General features: G+C 27.4%; 1 protein-coding gene across 5 annotated transcripts; it reads right to left on the bottom strand.

The window, feature by feature from the left end:
- Nucleotides 1-3,570: 3,570 nt before the first annotated feature.
- On the bottom strand, nt 3,571-11,552 carry LOC136091572 (proline-, glutamic acid- and leucine-rich protein 1-like). 5 transcript variants are annotated; one of them, XM_065819265.1, is made up of 5 exons: nt 9,594-11,552; nt 9,225-9,518; nt 8,115-9,142; nt 4,115-8,038; nt 3,571-4,042 (listed from the first exon to the last, which is right to left on the bottom strand). In XM_065819265.1, exons 1-3 carry the CDS (start codon nt 9,721-9,723, stop codon nt 9,102-9,104), a joined length of 465 nt encoding a protein of 154 aa, XP_065675337.1. In that variant the 5' UTR covers nt 9,724-11,552; the 3' UTR covers nt 3,571-4,042; nt 4,115-8,038; nt 8,115-9,101. The 5 variants fall into 5 exon arrangements, with proteins under 5 accessions (XP_065675337.1, XP_065675338.1, XP_065675339.1 ...); XM_065819266.1 differs by having other exon boundaries at nt 8,115-9,359; nt 9,435-9,518; nt 9,594-11,530; XM_065819267.1 differs by lacking the exons at nt 9,225-9,518; nt 9,594-11,552 and having other exon boundaries at nt 8,115-8,913.
- Between the last annotated feature and the right edge of the window lie 6,294 nt (nt 11,553-17,846).

Raw genomic sequence — 17,846 nt, 5'->3', positions numbered from 1 at the left:
ATACAAAAAGCTTTTGATAAAGTTTGGCATGCTGGTCTTCTCCATAAGCTTTCTTCTTATGGTGTATCAGGCAACATCTTTAAGATTATTGAATCCTTGCTTTCCAATCATAGTATAAAAGTTGTCCTCGATGGACAGCACTCTTCTTCTTATTCTGTAACTTCAGGGGTTCCTCAAGGTTCTATCCTTGGCCCTATACTCTTTTTAATTTATATTAACAATCTTCCAGATCTTCTCACATCTAAGGTGGCATTGTTTGCTGATGATACTACCATTTATTCTTGTCGTGATAAGAAACCAACACCCTCTGATTGCTTGGAGGGGGCATTAGAGCTTGAAAAGGATCTCACTTCTGCTACAGCATGGGGCTTACAGTGGCTGGTGAACTTTAATTCAGATAAAACTCAATTTTTTTCAGCCAATCGTTATCGCAATAATTTAGATCTTCCTATATTTATGAACGGTGATGTACTCGATGAGTCATCTACTCTTCATCTTCTAGGATTAACTCTTACTTCCAATCTTTCTTGAAAACCATATATCAAATCAGTTGCAAAATTAGCATCTGCTAAGGTTGCATCTCTTTATCGAGCTCGTCACTTTCTTACTTCGGATTCTATTCTCTATCTCTATAAATCTCAAATCCGGCCTTGTATGGAATACTGTTGCCATATTTGGAGCGGATCTTCTAATGATGCCCTTTCTCTTTTAGACAAGGTGCAAAAACGCATTGTAAACATAGTTTGACCTGCTCTTGCAGCCAACCTCCAACCATTGTCACATCGTCGTAATGTTGCTTCTCTTTCTCTTTTCTACAAATACTATAATGGGCACTGCTCTAAAGAGCTAGCGTCTCTTGTGATATCTACTAAAATTCATTCTCGTGTTACTCGTCATTCAATTAAGTGTCATCATTTTTCTGTGACTGTTCCTAAGTGCTCCAAAAACGCTTATTCGTCTAGTTTTTTTCCTCGAACATAAGTTCTTTGGAATTCGCTTCCTTCATCTTGCTTTCCTGATTAATATAACTTGTAATCCTTTAAGTCGTCCGTCAATCGTTATCTTGCTCTACAATCTTCATCTTTTTTCTTTTAGTAACTTCCAACTTTAATTAGTGGCTGCCTGCAGCCTAGTTGAAAGCAAAGATGTTTTAAAAAAAAAAAAAAAAATTAAATTTATGTTCAAGGTTATAAACTTAAGTTACCATAATCAAAGTATCAATTCGATGTTCGTAAATACTCTTTTTCCCTTAGAACTTTTAATGTTTGGACGAACCAGCCATCTAATAGAGGAGAGTGTGGAAAGTAGGACGCAGGAGAAGTGGGACAGCATGAAATTTCTAATTAGGAGTGGTGCCTAAATACTGTTATTTAATGCAAACAATTAAATTTCTTCTCCTCTATTTTGCAGAAGCTGTTTTGTTTTCCTGCGTGCACTTGAAGCCCTAATCTTGAAATGTACCTTAAAAAAGTGTTTACATCAGGGTGAAGTGGGACAGAAAAGAGAAATATTTATGCCCCGCTTCTTAAAAAAAAGGTTAAAGTAAATAATAGTTTGTTGTTTTATTGAATAGTTACCCAGGGCTTAACAACCTTGGTATTTATAAATGGTATCTATAATTATTGATATTTATAATTTAAAAAATGACGTACAAAATAAAAAATTTTGTAATTTAAGTAAAAATGCATAAAGTTATAAAATAAAGTTTGTATTTAATTATCAGAAAACTCATCACTTGAATTTACAGAAGACTCCTCATCTAAAATATTAAATGATTCATTGGAAAAATACGATTTCCTACTGTTTGATAATGGACAATGAAATTCACAATCCCAACTGATAATTTATCGCTTATCTTTGCAGGTTTTTCTCTATGAGAACTGGTTACAGGGTCAGATTTTATTTGGTGCATCTTTAGCAAATCTATATTTGTATAAACACACGACGGTTTCTTAGTATGATTCAATTGGAATTTTACAACCTTTATGTCGTACTTCTTAAGATTCTCCTAAAAGCTGGCCAATTAGAAGAATATGCGACTTTAAAACATGTCGTACTGTGCATTAAATATATTGTGCATTGTAACAACCATGCATTACGACTAACTAAATTTAGATACACATTTTAAGTTTCAGAACAATTTTTTCAAATTCGACACAATCAATATCGTTGCCATAATGTAACGTTCTTAATAAAACGCGATATTTTTTATTAATTTGGCGCCTAATCTTGTAATCTCTTTGATCATTTCTGGATTTAAATAAATCCTGCGAGTTGTGTTGCCATCATTTGTATCATCGTAACCAGGTTTTGGTCTGTCTACAATAAGTCTTCTTCTTATTGATCTTAGTGACAATTTAGAAGATGCATTTTTACAAAATTGATTTATTGTTTGAATTAAACTTTCAGTTGATTTATTTAAAATTCACTTGAAGTTTGCTTTTAGTTTGCGTTTCTGACACTTCTGGAGGTAACGCAGTTTTTTGGATTTACATACATTATTGTAAGAAAAAACTATTTCATGGCATGTTTTCAGTCAAGGGCGGGTTTTTTCACTTGCCAAGGAGGGGGCTAAAAAGGTTTAAAAAAAAAAATAGTCCGTATATTTTCATTTATAATTAACTTTCGTTTTTAATTTTTTGTTCTTCAGTGTAATAATCAAGTTCATATACGTATAATTACATATAATAGTAAATTTTATTCGTCAGTATAGTAGTCCAGTTCTGTATAATAGTCAATTTACAAAAGAACATTACTGAAAAAAAGTCCAAAAGGGAGGGGTCGGGCTACTACCCCCATAGCCCCATACCCCAATATACCCCAAGGTGTAAGACCCCTCAAAAATCATAAAAAAATCAAAAAAAATATTTTGTGTGATTCTGACACAAAATTTATTGCTGAACTCGAATTTGAAAACCATTTCTCAAAGTAATATTTAGTTCTTGAGATATAAATCAATTCCTTCGACTGGGTAAATTTGATCTGCCTAGCAACACGCATGATGATAACGTAAGTTACAATTCTTGTAAGAGTCAGACTCAGATTCAGTGTCACCGACCGTGTAAAAAATAAAACGTTAAAACCGCGGCCCGTGTAAAAAAAAGTTGAAATAAACCGAATGAAAGTGATGAAAATTTCCCGGTCTCAAAAAAAAAAAAAGGTGGCGCATGCGCGCAAAAAAAAGATCAGGTGTCAAAAAAATTTTTTATTTTATAAAAACTGTTACAGTTAAAAAATGTTACAATATTGATTTATTTTTTTCTCTGAAAATAGGATATTTTTCTTTGACAAAGTTTTCAAATGTCATGTTTGGATAATATTGTTTTCCGATGGTGACATAATGATTATAAATGTCGAGTTCTTCAAAAAATGATTTTTGATATTTTTCTGCAGACATCAAGACAAATATCAGTTCTTCACCAGTTAATTGGATTGTGTTTTTGACAGTACAATTGCGATTTCCACACATTGTATTAGTTAGCTAAAAAAAAATTTTTATTTATAAAAATAGTTGTACAAAAAAAAATGTTAATAAAAAAAGTACAATAAAAAATTTCAATTAAAAAAAGTTCGCTTTTATATATTCGTTTATAGAAGTTTTTTTCTTATTAATGTTTATTTTTTCTAGCTCGTCTTCCAAGCATTTCTCGAAGGCTAATCCTTTTAATTTCGCATTCATTTTTTTAAATTTTATATTTGGTGGTGGTAGCTCGAATGTGGAATCAGTGAGATCATCTTCCCAGTTTTCATTTGAATTCATTTTTTTTATTTATATCTAAAGAAAAAGAATGTTAGAAAAAAATAGAAATTGTTATAAAAAAGTAAAAAAATAAAGAATAAAAAAAAGACATTAATATACAATAAAAAAAAAAGACACAAATATGCAATAAAATATATATTTCTGTATAAAAAAGTTAATCATTTTTTTTCAAGTAGCACGCTTGACATACGCCACATTGTTTAATACAAAAGTATCTTCGGTTAATTGTATCTGAGTGGTTTAACGAATGTTTATTTATTGTAAAATAGTAGGCATACATGGCTGTAAAAAAACAAAAAAATAGAATTAATAAAAAATTTTAATGATAAAAATAAATACAGAAAAAAAATATACCTTTCATTTGTTTTTTCACTTTTTTGTTTGGCTTTCTTTTGCTGTAACCGTATTTCATTTTTTTTATTAGTTTGTCTATAAATATAAAATGATATCATTATAATGTACAAAATTATTTTCACGAATATAATAATATTGATCTATTGCCCATTGAATGTATTTTCTAATACAATTATAAAAAAAATCAAGTTGTTCATTTTTAATATAACGATTATTATAGTGCGATCTAAACATTTCGTATAAAGGATATATAATTTTTCTTTGTACCCAATAAAATGAATTATGATTTAATAAACAACTAATGTCGTAATCATAAGAAAAGTCACAAATATAAAAAGATTTGTTTTCATCATCATAAATATATAAATTTCCAAGCTGTTCTTTTAATAATTCAAATTCGATTTTAATTCTTCTATATGCCAATTTTCTTTTACACAAATCTTTTAACGTTTTCAAGTCTACATCCATGTTATTTTTTGTTTCGGATGTAAACCAATTCACAATGTGGATAATGTCGTATTCATAAAAGTGCTTACTTCTTTGCATTTTTTTTATTAGTTAACTAAAAAAAAAATTAAAAAAAATTAAAAATAGTGTTTTACAATTTGAAAATGAATAAAACAAGGTTCAATAGTATAAAAATATTGTTGTTGTGACCAATTTATATATTCCATGATTAAACGATATAATTTTCGTATTAAATGTATTTCCAGTTGTTTATTTGGATCAGCAAAATAAGATATTTCTGTGAAAAGTATATGAAATAATTTGTAAAGATATTCTCTTTGAAGATTAAAAAATAATAAACGATTATTAAAAATATTAAAATAGGAATCAAATTCAAAATCAACAATGGAATGAAAGCTGTAAAATAACAAACGAATATTATCTTTATCTTTCCATTTGCTATGTGGTAGTTTGGTTTTATCAAATAAAGAAATAATTTTCTTTTGCAACTCTTGAAATTCTAAATAAATTCGTCGATAAGCCAAAGTTCTTTTGCACAAATCTTTCAAGCTAAGTTGTGATTGAATTTCACGGGTAAATCTGTTAAAGTGATTCAAACTAAAACTGTCGAAAATAAATTGATAATAAGAAAAATGACGTTCTTCTGGACTAAACCAGATGACTGTTTGTTTTTCAAAGTTTTTAATATAAGAAAGAATGTTGAATTCTAAATAATGACTAGCTTTTCTTGTTTCTTTGTCTATTTCTATAAACTTTTTTTCTCGTGCCATTTGTTGATGAAGTCTTTGTAAAAAGTGACGAAGTGTAATTTCTTCTTTATCAAGTATTCTTCTAATATTTCCCCAGTTGCTTCCCATTATTTTTAATTAGTTGTCTAAAAAAAAAAAAAAAGTTTACAAATGGAGTTAATACAAGTAAAAAAAGTTATACAAGTAAAAAAAGTTAATACAAGTAAAAAAAGTTATACAAGTAAAAAATTTTTTTTCCTAAAAAAAAAAGAGTTAAATGAATTCTTGTGCACATTCAGGTGCTTTAGCTGGTTTTGGATTATATAAATGAAATAGTTCTTGTTGTTTTGCTTCTACAACTGCACTTGGATATGCATATACAGGTGGATTATTAACAACGCATTCTTCGTAACTAGGAAGACGTGGTATTTTATTTTTGTATTTGTTGAAAATATCATTTCGATGAATTGTTTTACATAATACAAGTAGATATTCCAATTTACTTTCTAATGATTCGTAAAGATGACCATGTTCACTTTGAATAGTATGATCTTTAAAGTATTCTATCATATCCAAACCATTTTTTAAAGTTTGTTTGATTCCTAATGGTATTCTGAGTAAGAATTTGATAGATTGCACGTTGTTGGTTGTTAGTTCCAAACTAATTTCTCTGAATATATCAATGGTATTCATTTTTTTTTATTAGTTAATCTAAAAAAAAATAAGGGTTAATAATGTTAGATAAAGTACAAAAAAAAACATTTTAAAAAATAGGATAAATACATTTTTTTACATAAAATATGTTATTGTATACTAATCGTAATAAATAAATTATTGTTAATAATAAATGGTTTTAGTTCTTCGTGTGAAATAAAATTCTTATAACCAACAGCCACATTATATTCAGTGGTAGGTTTATCAAATGAACTGTCGTCTAAAAGTTGAAGATAATTATTGTTGGTAGTAGTACGAGTAAAAAATTGTTCTTTATTTCTCAAGGTGATATTAACATTTTTGGTAAAAGGCCATTGTAAACCATCGTCCAAGTCACCTCTTAACAATTGAAAGTAAATGGCTAGATTGTTGATGACGGTACTTCGTGTATACACTTTTATTCGATAACGGTATCCTTCTGATGTGTAAATGGGTTCTGAATAAAATGTTTCATCTGATAACAGTCTGAGATTCATTTGATCGAGTTTGATCAATTGCGTGTCTTTAAAAACGTGTTGAATTACCTTGACTTCTTTAGGTTGTTGAATGGAATTTTTTAAAGCTAAGAATTCTGTGCTATTTTCTTCTGCAATATGATAAAGTTTTGTTATTTCTTGTTTGAGATGTTCTGTATCTTGTTGATTTGCTAAAACCAACATGTTGTCATAACAGAGACTTTTTAATTCTGCCATTTCTTGGTTCGTTTTTGCTAGAGTTTGTTGAAGTTTGTCGTTTTCTTCTTTTAGATTTTTAATTTCTTTTTCTTGAAGACTCTTCATTTTAATCATGATTTGATTCATAGAAAGATTCAAATAATTTAAATTTTTCTTTTCGTCTTGAACGACTTGGTTCAAATAACGATTTTGTTGCTCTTTATAATATTGAAAGCAGATGACAGAGTGCTCATAATAATCTTGATCATCGATTTTGGTATTACAAAAAAAACATATTTTTTGTATATCTAGAAATTCGTAATCACATTCGTGGTTTAACAAATCTTGTACCTTTTTTTTACAGGTGAAACATTCGTGGGAGTATTGTTCTGTAGAACAATCTGCTTGATGCTGTAAAAGTTCTTTTGCACTAAATTCTTTGTCGCAAAAACAGCAAGGATATATGTTGGCTGACATTTTTTTTATTAGTTGCTGAAAAAAAAACATTTATTTATATAAAAAAATATAAAAAAATATACATGTCTTTTTTAACATAAAAGAATTAATAAATAAACAAAATTGCTCAATAAAACATATAAAAGAATAAAAATATAAATAAGGTTCTTTTCAATAAATTCTTCTTCTTCTTCAAATATATTGTTAAAAGTTATATTTTCTATTTCTTTTTCTTCTTCGTTTAAATAATCACCAAACCCAGGAAACATATCTTCATAATCATCATTATTATTCATTTTTTTAGTTGTCTAAAAAAAAAGAAAAAAAATTACAAAATAAAGTGATCTCATTTTATTACAACAGTTCGTCTTATGATGCAATACGATGAAAAAAAATTACAAAATAAAGTGATCTCATTTTATTACAACAGTTCGTCTTATGCTGCAATACGATAAAAAGTTTATGATAAAAAGCAATTTCAAACCATGGTGTTCTTGTTGTCGAGTTTATTATTTAAAAAGTGATGCTTGTTATTTTATTTGACTAAAAAAAAGATATATTTATAAATAAAAAATTATAAATAAAGCTCTGGTAAGTTGTCCATTTTATTCATAACGTCTATAACGTATTGTTCCCAATCCATTTCATCTAAGATTTCATGCATTTCTTTTTCTATTTCTTCCACTTCTTTTTCCATTTCTTCTTCCAACATTTGTAATTTAAGTTCTTCAATATCATCTGATTCTTCTTCTTCCATTTCTTGTACTAATTGAACTAAATATTTTTCATAATCTTCCTCTGTTAATTCTTCCATTTCCATAAGTTCTTCCAAATCTTGTTCTTCTTCTTTTGTCAATAACAACTCGTGATAGCAAAGACTCTCTTTGTTAATATAATCTACATAACTAAAAAGAAAAAAAAGAAAAAAATATAAAAAAATTATAAAAAAAAAACAAAGAAAAAACAAATGACAAAACTTACCATCCACATTTTTTGACGTATTGTTTCATTTTTTTTAAATATATTAGTTTGCTAAAAAAAATAAAAAAATTACAAAAAAATTATAAAAAAATTATTGTAATATATAGTTTTCAATTATTTTCATAGTTTCTTCTATATTTTTTAATAGTTCTAAATTATTTTGTTTTGTTGTCATGTCAACTGACCATGTCCATAACGCATCATATAAAGCACGAGCTGCTTCGAATTCGGTTCCTTTTCTTTGATAAATTAAATTTAAAAGTCTCATCATTCTTTCGTTAGTATCACGATAATCAGTTTGTATGCATACGATATCACGGTTTTTGTAGTCCAGATATTCGGCTAACGTTTGCCAATGTGTTTGTAAATGTTGTGCTATTTTTAGTTTTAATCGTGTAAAATTCATTATTTTATGCTAAAAAATATAAAAACATTAAATATTAAATAAAACTAATTTACATTGTAATAAATTAAATAAAAGTTCTTGCTTGTCGGTTTCAATTTCCCATCTTGTTATTACATAATATAAATGATTTAAAGCTCTTTTTTTATCTTTGTGTTGCGTTAAATAAAGAATTAAAATTTTTTTAATTTTGTCAAAGTTTTTTATATAATTCACGTCAATTTTTTTAATAATGTGTCTTTTAAAGTGTAGATCAATCGCTAATTGTTTCCAATGGTGATTTAATTGTTTTGAAATTGTATTTATTATTTGTTTGTACATTTTTTTTCTATTGTATTAAAAAATGATGTAAAATTCTATTGTATTAAAAAATATTGTAATAAAAAATGTAAAAATTCAAATAAGCAAAAAAAATATAAAGAAAAAATTAATACTTTTTTAATTTTAAATTTAACAAAAACGACAAATATTAAAATAGTAATAACAAAAAAAATAGTAATGTATATATATATATAATAGTAATAACAAAATAGTAATAACAACTAAAAAAAAATTTTTTTCTATAAAAAAATATATACAAAAGCTCATAAAATTTCGCTTTCTGTATTTTCAGGATCTGGACTCTCTAAAAAAAAACAGACAAAGGGGATATTAAAAAATATTTATACTTTTTAATAAAATAAAAAAAAGGTTCAAGTTTAACTTACGAGGAGAGTAGTCCCAGTGAGAAGGACCTACTTCCCTATTGGGTTCTGGTGGTGTTTGTGGTGGCGAACGTGGTGATAGTGGTGATAGTGGCGATAGTAGTGATGGTGATGGTGGTGAACGTGGATAGGGATTATCTAAAAAAAGAAAATATTTTTTTAAAAAATGAATTTTTTTAATAAGAAAAAATAGTAAAGTTAAAAAAAACTTACGACGAGTGCGAGAAAATCTTGTTTCATCTACAAAATTTTGTCTGACAAAGTTTTTAAAGTCTCTAAGTTTTTGCATTTCTTTTTCTAGAAAAAAAATAGTATTTTAAAAAATAATAATTTTTCTTATAAAAATGAAAAAAAACCATAAAAAACAATTACCTCTTTTTGCGTCGTATGGAAATACTAGACTGATGGGTTTTTTTTTTTCATTTTGAATAATGAAAAATTGATCGTTGATAGTATCGCTAAACACTTCATATTTTATATTGTTTATTGTTATATATCTCATTATTAAAACTAAAAAAAATAGGTTTATTTAGAAATAAATACTCTTTATTTTATTGTAATAATTATAAATAGTTATAAATATCATTTTTTTTATAAAATGCCTAAAATAAGGTATACTCCTAGATCATTAAACACTGTCAATATGGCACGTACAAAAACAACAGTTCCTAGAACAAAAAAAGCAGTTCAAACACAAACAAGTAGAAAACAAAGTTCAACATCGACACAGACTGAAAATCAGTATTTACCGAGCAATTGTAAAAGAATATTATCGTGTTTACGAAGAACAAATAACAGATATAAAGATAATAAAACAAATCGTAAACTTGGAAGAGTTGGCAAAAGAATAAAACGTTGGGTTCATACTGCTGAATCCTATGTCGATATTAAACATCAATTAAAAGAAGCAAATATACGACGAAAAAATAGACAAAAATAATATATTTACAAATTGTAAACATTTCTTTTTATTAAATAATTTAGTTTTCTTATAGCATTGCGTCGTTTATATGACTTGCTTTTTTTCTAAAAAAATATATAAAAAAATCTTATGTGTAAAGAAAAGAAATAATGAAAAAGTGTAAAAAATATTAAAAAACAAACTTTTATTTTGTTGACCGGTGCTTCTGCAAATTCTAATGGAGCTTCGTCTATTTCTTTTTCAGAGGAGGTTTCTTTTTCTTTTGGAGGTTCAACAGTTTGATTTTTTACGACAAAGTCTATTTTGTCTGGGTCGTTTATAAAAATATTAAAATCCAATATTGCGTCTTCATCTTCTATTATTATAACCGAATCGTCATCGCTTATGATTTCTGGTTCTTCTTCTAAAGATAGTTCGTTTTCTTTAAAATTTATTTCTTTTCCGACGACTTCATCGTTAAAAAAATATTTTGTTTTTTTAATCGAACGTTTTGTTAATGTTTTTGTCATTTTTGATTTTGTTAACAAAAAAAACACGCTTTTTATGTATAAAATTTAATCTCTACAGATTAACGCGAAATAAAAGCTAAAGTGATGCAACTTTATTCAATGAAAAGAAAATGCTGTGTCATGTTAGTTAAATTTAGAAAGTTATAATAACGCTTTTATGAACAAGATTAAAAAGATTAAAATACGGAGTAAACAACTTTTTAAAAACACTGCGAAGAAAAAAACTCTGTGATAAGTGTTAAAACAACATGTTAAATAAATTCAAAACTTTATGAACCAATACGTCGACGTAGCATAGTGCATTCGCTCGCCGCACTATGTTTCAAACGCCATGCCATTAGACCGTCGTGGGTTCGATTCTCGTTGAGGGTAGTAGAAAGTATAGAAAGTTTAATGTAAAAACACTAACTCGAAAGAATTAGTGAGTGCGTCTAGAAAGTATAGAAAGTTCAATGTGAAAACACTAACTCGAAAGAATTAGTGAGTGCGTCTAGAAAGTATAGAAAGTTCAATGTGAAAACACTAACTCGAAAGAATTAGTGAGTGCGTCTAGAAAGTATAGAAAGTTCAATGTGAAAACACTAACTCGAAAGAATTAGTGAGTGCGTCTAGAAAGTATAGAAAGTTCAATGTGAAAACACTAACTCGAAAGAATTAGTGAGTGTGTCGAGTGAAAACACTAACTCGAAAGAATTAGTGATGTGAGAACGAGTGTGTGAGTAAGCAGGCTAAGGACTAAGTCAGGACTAAGTAAGTTAAGTAAGGACTAAGTAAGGTTAAGTAAGTAAGTAAGAAAAAATACGGCCGTATAAAAAAAAAATAAAGACTGTAAGAAAAAAACACAAGTAAGTAGGCCTACTAAGATAAAGTAAAGACAGAATAAGTAAGGTTGTGTCAGGGTGACACTATGTTTTTTATATTGTAAAAAAAAAAAAAAGATATAAAAAAATACAAGTCGAAAAAAAGTTAAAGTCAAAAAAAAGTTAAAGTCAAAAAAGTTAAAGTTAAAAAAAAAGACAAAAATGGCTGCAGATGATATTGATTTTTCCCGTATGATTGTAAGACGGAATTTATTTTCAACACCTTCTTATAAAAGCAATTTGAGACCTAAATATACATCTAAATTACCCAAATATACAGTAGATGGAAAATGGCCTTTTCATAGGGATGCTTTTTTTGAATTTTTTGATAGGACCTCTTTTGATGAAAACGAGTTAACTGATCCCAATAATACAGAACTAAGAACTCTAAGACGTAGAAGAGTTAAGAAAAATTTAAAAAAAATAAAGCGTCAATATTGTAGAAAAGCACTGATGTGTTATCGAAAAACAAAAAGCAAGTATATAAATAATAAACAAAATCGCGAAATGAATCGAGTAGGAAAACCGATATATCGTTTTGTTTTAACAAAAGTAGATCGCGATAAACACAGAAATATTTATTAAAAAATGAGACATAGAAGACATAGAGGGCATAGAAATGCTAAAAGATATATTTTTGTTCATCGAAAATCGAAACCTAATCCTAGACCTTATCATTCTTTAATTGGTAAAGGACGAAAACGTAGTTATAGAAAGCGTGGTAAAGGTTTTCTTGGCAACCTATTAGGAGGTATTCCTTTAATTGGTGATTTGTTTAAAACTATAGTTTAATCGGATTAAAAAACATGTATAAAATAGCTCAATTCTGTAAAAACGTTCATTTACAAAAGAAAATGAATTCAATAGTGTGTAAACACGCCAAAAGAAAAAGTCACATTAAAAAATATTGTGACAAATGTTTTGTGCAAAAATTTCGAGATTATGTTGAAGAAAATATTAAAGAGTGTCTTTGGTTATTGAAAGATAATGAAAAACAGAGTCAAAAGCTCAAAAATTTACGTACAGACACAAGTGCTTATGGCGATTATATTCTTACGTACGAATATGAAAACGGTGTTGTTGAAATTATCAGCGGAGATAAAGAAAATGGACACACAAAAACATCTACTTTTTTTGGTGGATTTATATTAGATTTTGATATTATAAATAAAATATATAGCATATCACATGTATATGACGGTGTTTTTTATATTGGTAATAAAATACCAAAAATATATTGATAAAAAAAATATTTGATAGTGTATTTTCTGTTTTTTTTTAAAAAAAGTACTATAAATTTGTTTGTTTTGAAATAAAAAAAATTCATTTGAAGAAAAAATATTCATTTGAAAATAAACAAAAAAAAAAAATGGAGTTTAAAACTTGTTTAAACGAATTTTATAACACAGTTATGAATGTAGAAGCTTCCAAGTTTGAAGCTAGCGATATTTTAAAACATGTTAAAGGCGATTTTAAATTAGTATTTCGTTTGGATGCAAGTAAACAAATCAAAGTAACTCGTGATAATAATAAAGCCCATATTGAATTTTTTTATGGTGAAATCAACCACATTTGTTCCACATTTGAAATGAATTATGAAGACTTTGTTGATGTTATTAAAGAGACATTTAATGTTTGGCAACTCGAAGAAGCAGACATAAAAGAATGAATGATTATTTAGAGAGCTTTGCAAAATTAACTCGAAGAAGCAGACATAAAAAAATGAATGATTATTTAGAGAGGTTTGCAAAATTAACGTTTGCAAAATTACAAGATTTTTATATTTCACTGTTTAAAACAAATAGTAAAGCAAAGGGTGATTTTTCATTGACGCATCATTACCAACGGGGAATAATTATTAAAGTAACACGTTTCAACGATGAATTTATTATTGAGTTTATATATGAAGAAGTTCCTTTTGAAACTTTTAAACTTCCTTTGAAACATTTTTTAGTTTATGTTGAGCATTGTCAACAAAAATGGCTTTTAAGCGAAAAAGATATTTGAGATCAAAAAGACGTAAAAGTCATAGAAAGAGAATACGCAGAAGAGGAAGAGGATTAGCCGATTTTATCACGCCTAAAAATGTAACTAACGCATTGCAAGTGGGTTCGCTGTTATACAGTATAAAAAAAGCGTGGAAAGGCAAAAAAACAAAAACGCCTCCTGTTCCTGTTGTTACAAAACCTGCCAACCCTTATATGCCTCCGGATAAAGTGTTTGAAGTATATTAAAAAAAAAGTTGTAAAATATTATATTAATTCATTAAATGAATAAATATGTACATATAACAAATTGTTTCTTTTTTCTTGTTCTCGTTTCTTTTTATATCGTTTTATTAGAATAGTTTTTTTTCCTTTGCAAGTTAAACAATTTATTTTATAAAGATGTATTTTTGCAGATCTTTTGGTAACAGTATTAAAAATCCATACTTCTTGATTTACAACGTGGATAGTGCAGTTTTTTAACAAATGTTGATTTTTTTTTTCTTTTAAAACAACGAAAAACAGTTCACCATATCCGTTGCACGTGGTGCATTTTTCTTCTACGATTTCTTCTAATAGCGTGTGTGCTGTTCTCTTCATTCTGTTTATATTAAATTCAGAGCAATCTGCCTTTTTATTTCTTTTTTAGTCATGACATCATCAATAGGTACATCTAAAAATTGATTGGCAGTCTTTAATCGCGTATAATTGTTTGCGTAAATTCTATCCATTTCATTTTGCATCATGTAATAAATGTTTTCCTCGTTCATCACAGCTGGAATGGCTTGAATATCCAATAGGGATAACTTACCCCACGTACCTTCATAATTTGTTCTTAAGAATCCTGCATCTTTTAAAAATCTTTTAGCAGCATTTTGAGCTAATAATTGTTTTTCGTAAATATCATAATGTAAAGGAATTTGTTTTGTTTTCATAGACAAAAGATCACGTTCCAGATTTTCCTGTTTTTTCATATAAAAATGCAACTGCATGTCTTTTTCAAACAGTTGTTTAGCAGTGTTATCAAGGTGTGGAAAGAGTTCGTGTTTAATAAACTGAAAAAATGAATAAAGATTTATTTGAACTAGTGAAGAGGCATGAAGCGTTGTTACTTCAAAAAAATAATGGTTTAACAGTCTGCACAACGAAGGTAAATATATTTGATCTGTATATAATACATTTTCGCTGCGAAAGACTAGAGCTACAAAATAAGCGGCAAATGCACCACATAAACTACTATCATTCCATTGAAAAGGAAATTTATTGTATGAAAAAAATACATTTTGATTACCAGTAATTTCGCTATATTTTAAAATAAATTTGGTAAACCAATAAAATTCACGATTTTCTGCTGTCCATTCTGTAGGAAAATGATTGGATTGTCGTATATAAGAATTAATTTCAATTTCGTTGTAGTTAATGTTAATCGTGTTGATTTGTATATTGCTATTCACTTCTTCTACTGCTTCAAACAAATATTTATTAAATCTTAAATGAATTGGAATTTGTTGCAATACACTTTCTTCACCTAAACTATCAAAACAAAAAAAATGACCCTTGTCTATTTTCATCAACACTCTCCAATGTTGACCTGCGTCTTTTGTAGTTTCATTGTTGTAAATGATAAAGGAACCATTTTTTTTCATTTGTTGAATAATATGAATGTGTGTTTTTGTTTGACTTAGTTCGTCAAAAGCATATATTCCTATAAAATAATTTTTAAATTCTGAATTTTTAAAAAAACGAGACAAAGAATCATCAGTAGCCATTTTTTTTTTATTCTTCTTTTTCTAAATTAAAAAAACTCGCAATAAATAGTGTTACAACAGCGTGTAATATATTAACAAATAAAGTTTTTTTATCGGCGGTTCCTTCCTTTATAATTCCTTCAATGTTTCTTTTAACAGACTTCTTTTTTAAAGCATCATCTAGTTTTTTTATCAAAGAAGTAATGGTAGGTATTAGTTTTGAAGTAAACGTATCCACAAAACCGTCAGTTTGATCGCCTTCTGTTAGAATCATAGGTGGTTTGATTTTTCTTTCTAGCAGCAAAAGAGTAAGCTTGGTTTTATAGAGTTCTATTACATAAGGTTCGCCATAGGTTTCTTTCAAATCATCAAAGTAGTTGAGATGAACAGAACAAAGTTGAGGATTTTCGAGTAAATTATTAAATTCGCTGTTTTTAAAACATTTTTCAATACTGTAAGAATTTAATGTTATCCTTTTAGATTTGAGTACATTTTGTAAAAATTCAAACGAATTTTTATCTGTAAAATGTTCTTCTTCTACGTAATCCGAAGAAGGTGAAGAATTTCCAGACTTGTGTTCGTAATATTTATATCTTTTAGATACTTCATCGAGCGCGCACACTGCGCAATTGTTGTGAATTTTTTTAATGATGCTATCAACGCGATTCATTTTTTTTAATTAAAAATGTAAAAAAAAAATATTTTTAAAAAAATTTGTTTTTTTATACTTTTTTATTCGTTTTATTAAAAGAATACGCTTCTTTTTTTAATAAAAAAGCATTTTTTTTTCTAGTTGTGGTTGTTAGATTTGGAATTTATAACCAACACTGAACGACATCAGTGGGGAAAAAATTGTGTTAGAGAATTGTGTTTACGATCCATCGGTGATAAAACATATTTTCACACGCAAGTCATTCCGTGTGTTAATTATCACAAATTAGATGAAAAATATAAAAAAGTATTTTTTTACTGTCAAAACAACATACATGGGTTAGAGTACTATCCTAGTTTTAAATACACAAGTGAAATCATATTTTGCGCATCTGTGATCGATTATTTAAAAGAAAAATTTTCAAAATATGAACGAAACTTTGTATTTTATAAAGGTGGTTGCATGGAAAAAGATGTGTTAAATGCGATAAATGAGCTTAAAATACTCTCGTTTGATTTAAATCAGTGGTTCTTTCCAAAAATCTCTCTTTTGCCTATGTATGTCAATAACGAAGATAAATGCTTGGAACATTTTTCAAATGTCAAAGATAAAACAAATGCTTGTCATCACTGCCCTCGATATGAAACATTGATGTTTTCATTGTATTTGGAAGATTATGTAAACGGATTTACAATAAATGGCAACGTTTATGACGATGAATATTTTAATTTTATTAAATTTATAAAAGACAACATTCAATGTATTTACATATTAAAAAAAGACACTTGTGAATGTTTTGAAAATATATTTAAAATAAATAATCTTGTATATCAACTTTTTGATATGGAAAAAAATAAAAAATAAAAAAAAATTGTCTTGTTTATAATCCTTCTTCCGCAGTCACATAATATTTGGTGTAATGATTGTTTGTGTGAATAGGTTGTTTCGATACTATTTTGTCGTTTTCATAATTATAAACTTCGTCCTCTTTTCTGTATAAAATCTTTGAAATGTTAAAGTTTCTCTTAAAGAAAAAAAACCATTGAGCTGTGGGAAACATTTCTATTAAACTTTTTTCGTGAAAATTGCAACGTTCAAAGGCTTTGTAAATGTACACTTTATCTCCTTCTTGATGTACATTTTTTTGTATAAAATATTCATAAATAGGAACGGGTGTGTATAAGGTATAATAACCATTTATGATAAACTTTATCGTCAAACGAAATACTATGTAGTGGGTCAATGCAAGCTGGAACAACATAATTTAACAGTTTACTATTTTTCTTCATCTTATCATATTCCCATTTGTTAGATAGATAAGGAAACAAAAAATAATACTTTAAAGTGGGTTTAAGTTTGCTTTTCCACGAAGTTTGTTTTTCCATGTTTTTTGATTTGTAATAAAGTTTATATACTTTAATAAAGTATTCTAGTTGTTTTTTTAATTCTTCGTGTTGTTTTTCTACACTTGTTTTGATAACATTTAAAAAATCATCGTTTATCAGACGACATCTTCGAGCATGTTTGTTCTCCATGATGGTGCTTGTTCTACAAAATTCATATAACGTCGTGATGGTTTTTCAAACAAATCAAGTCTATTTTCATAGTCTTTAGCTATAAAAATATAATATAAATCCTTAAATTTTTCTTCTTCCAAGTTTAATTCCAAGTTAAAATTTTTTAAATACTTAAAGATAATGTCTTGCCATTCTTCATACGTGTTATTTAAATGGTGAAATTCAAACAACATAGGATGTAATTCATTATCTGGATAAAAAAGTTGAACAGCTTTGATAAGACTTTCGTCGAGTTGTTTGCTAGTCATTTTCTCTTTCACAAATGAACTAGTGTTTTGTTTTTTTCACCCTTTATATAGGAAAAGAGAGAGATTAAAAAAACAAGTTTTTTGATATTAAACAGGTTTTTTAATTCAAAAAAATTACAAAAAT

The sequence above is a fragment of the Hydra vulgaris genome, chromosome 15 (assembly GCF_038396675.1).
Source record: "Hydra vulgaris chromosome 15, alternate assembly HydraT2T_AEP".
NCBI lineage: Eukaryota > Metazoa > Cnidaria > Hydrozoa > Anthoathecata > Hydridae > Hydra > Hydra vulgaris.
This window is presented reverse-complemented; position numbering and strand designations above follow the sequence as displayed.

Bases quoted from the DNA above. Each gene is read 5' to 3' on its own strand.
- LOC136091572 (XM_065819263.1), bottom strand. From the start codon at position 7,184: ATGTTTTTTTTTCAGCAACTAATAAAAAAAATGTCAGCCAACATATAT.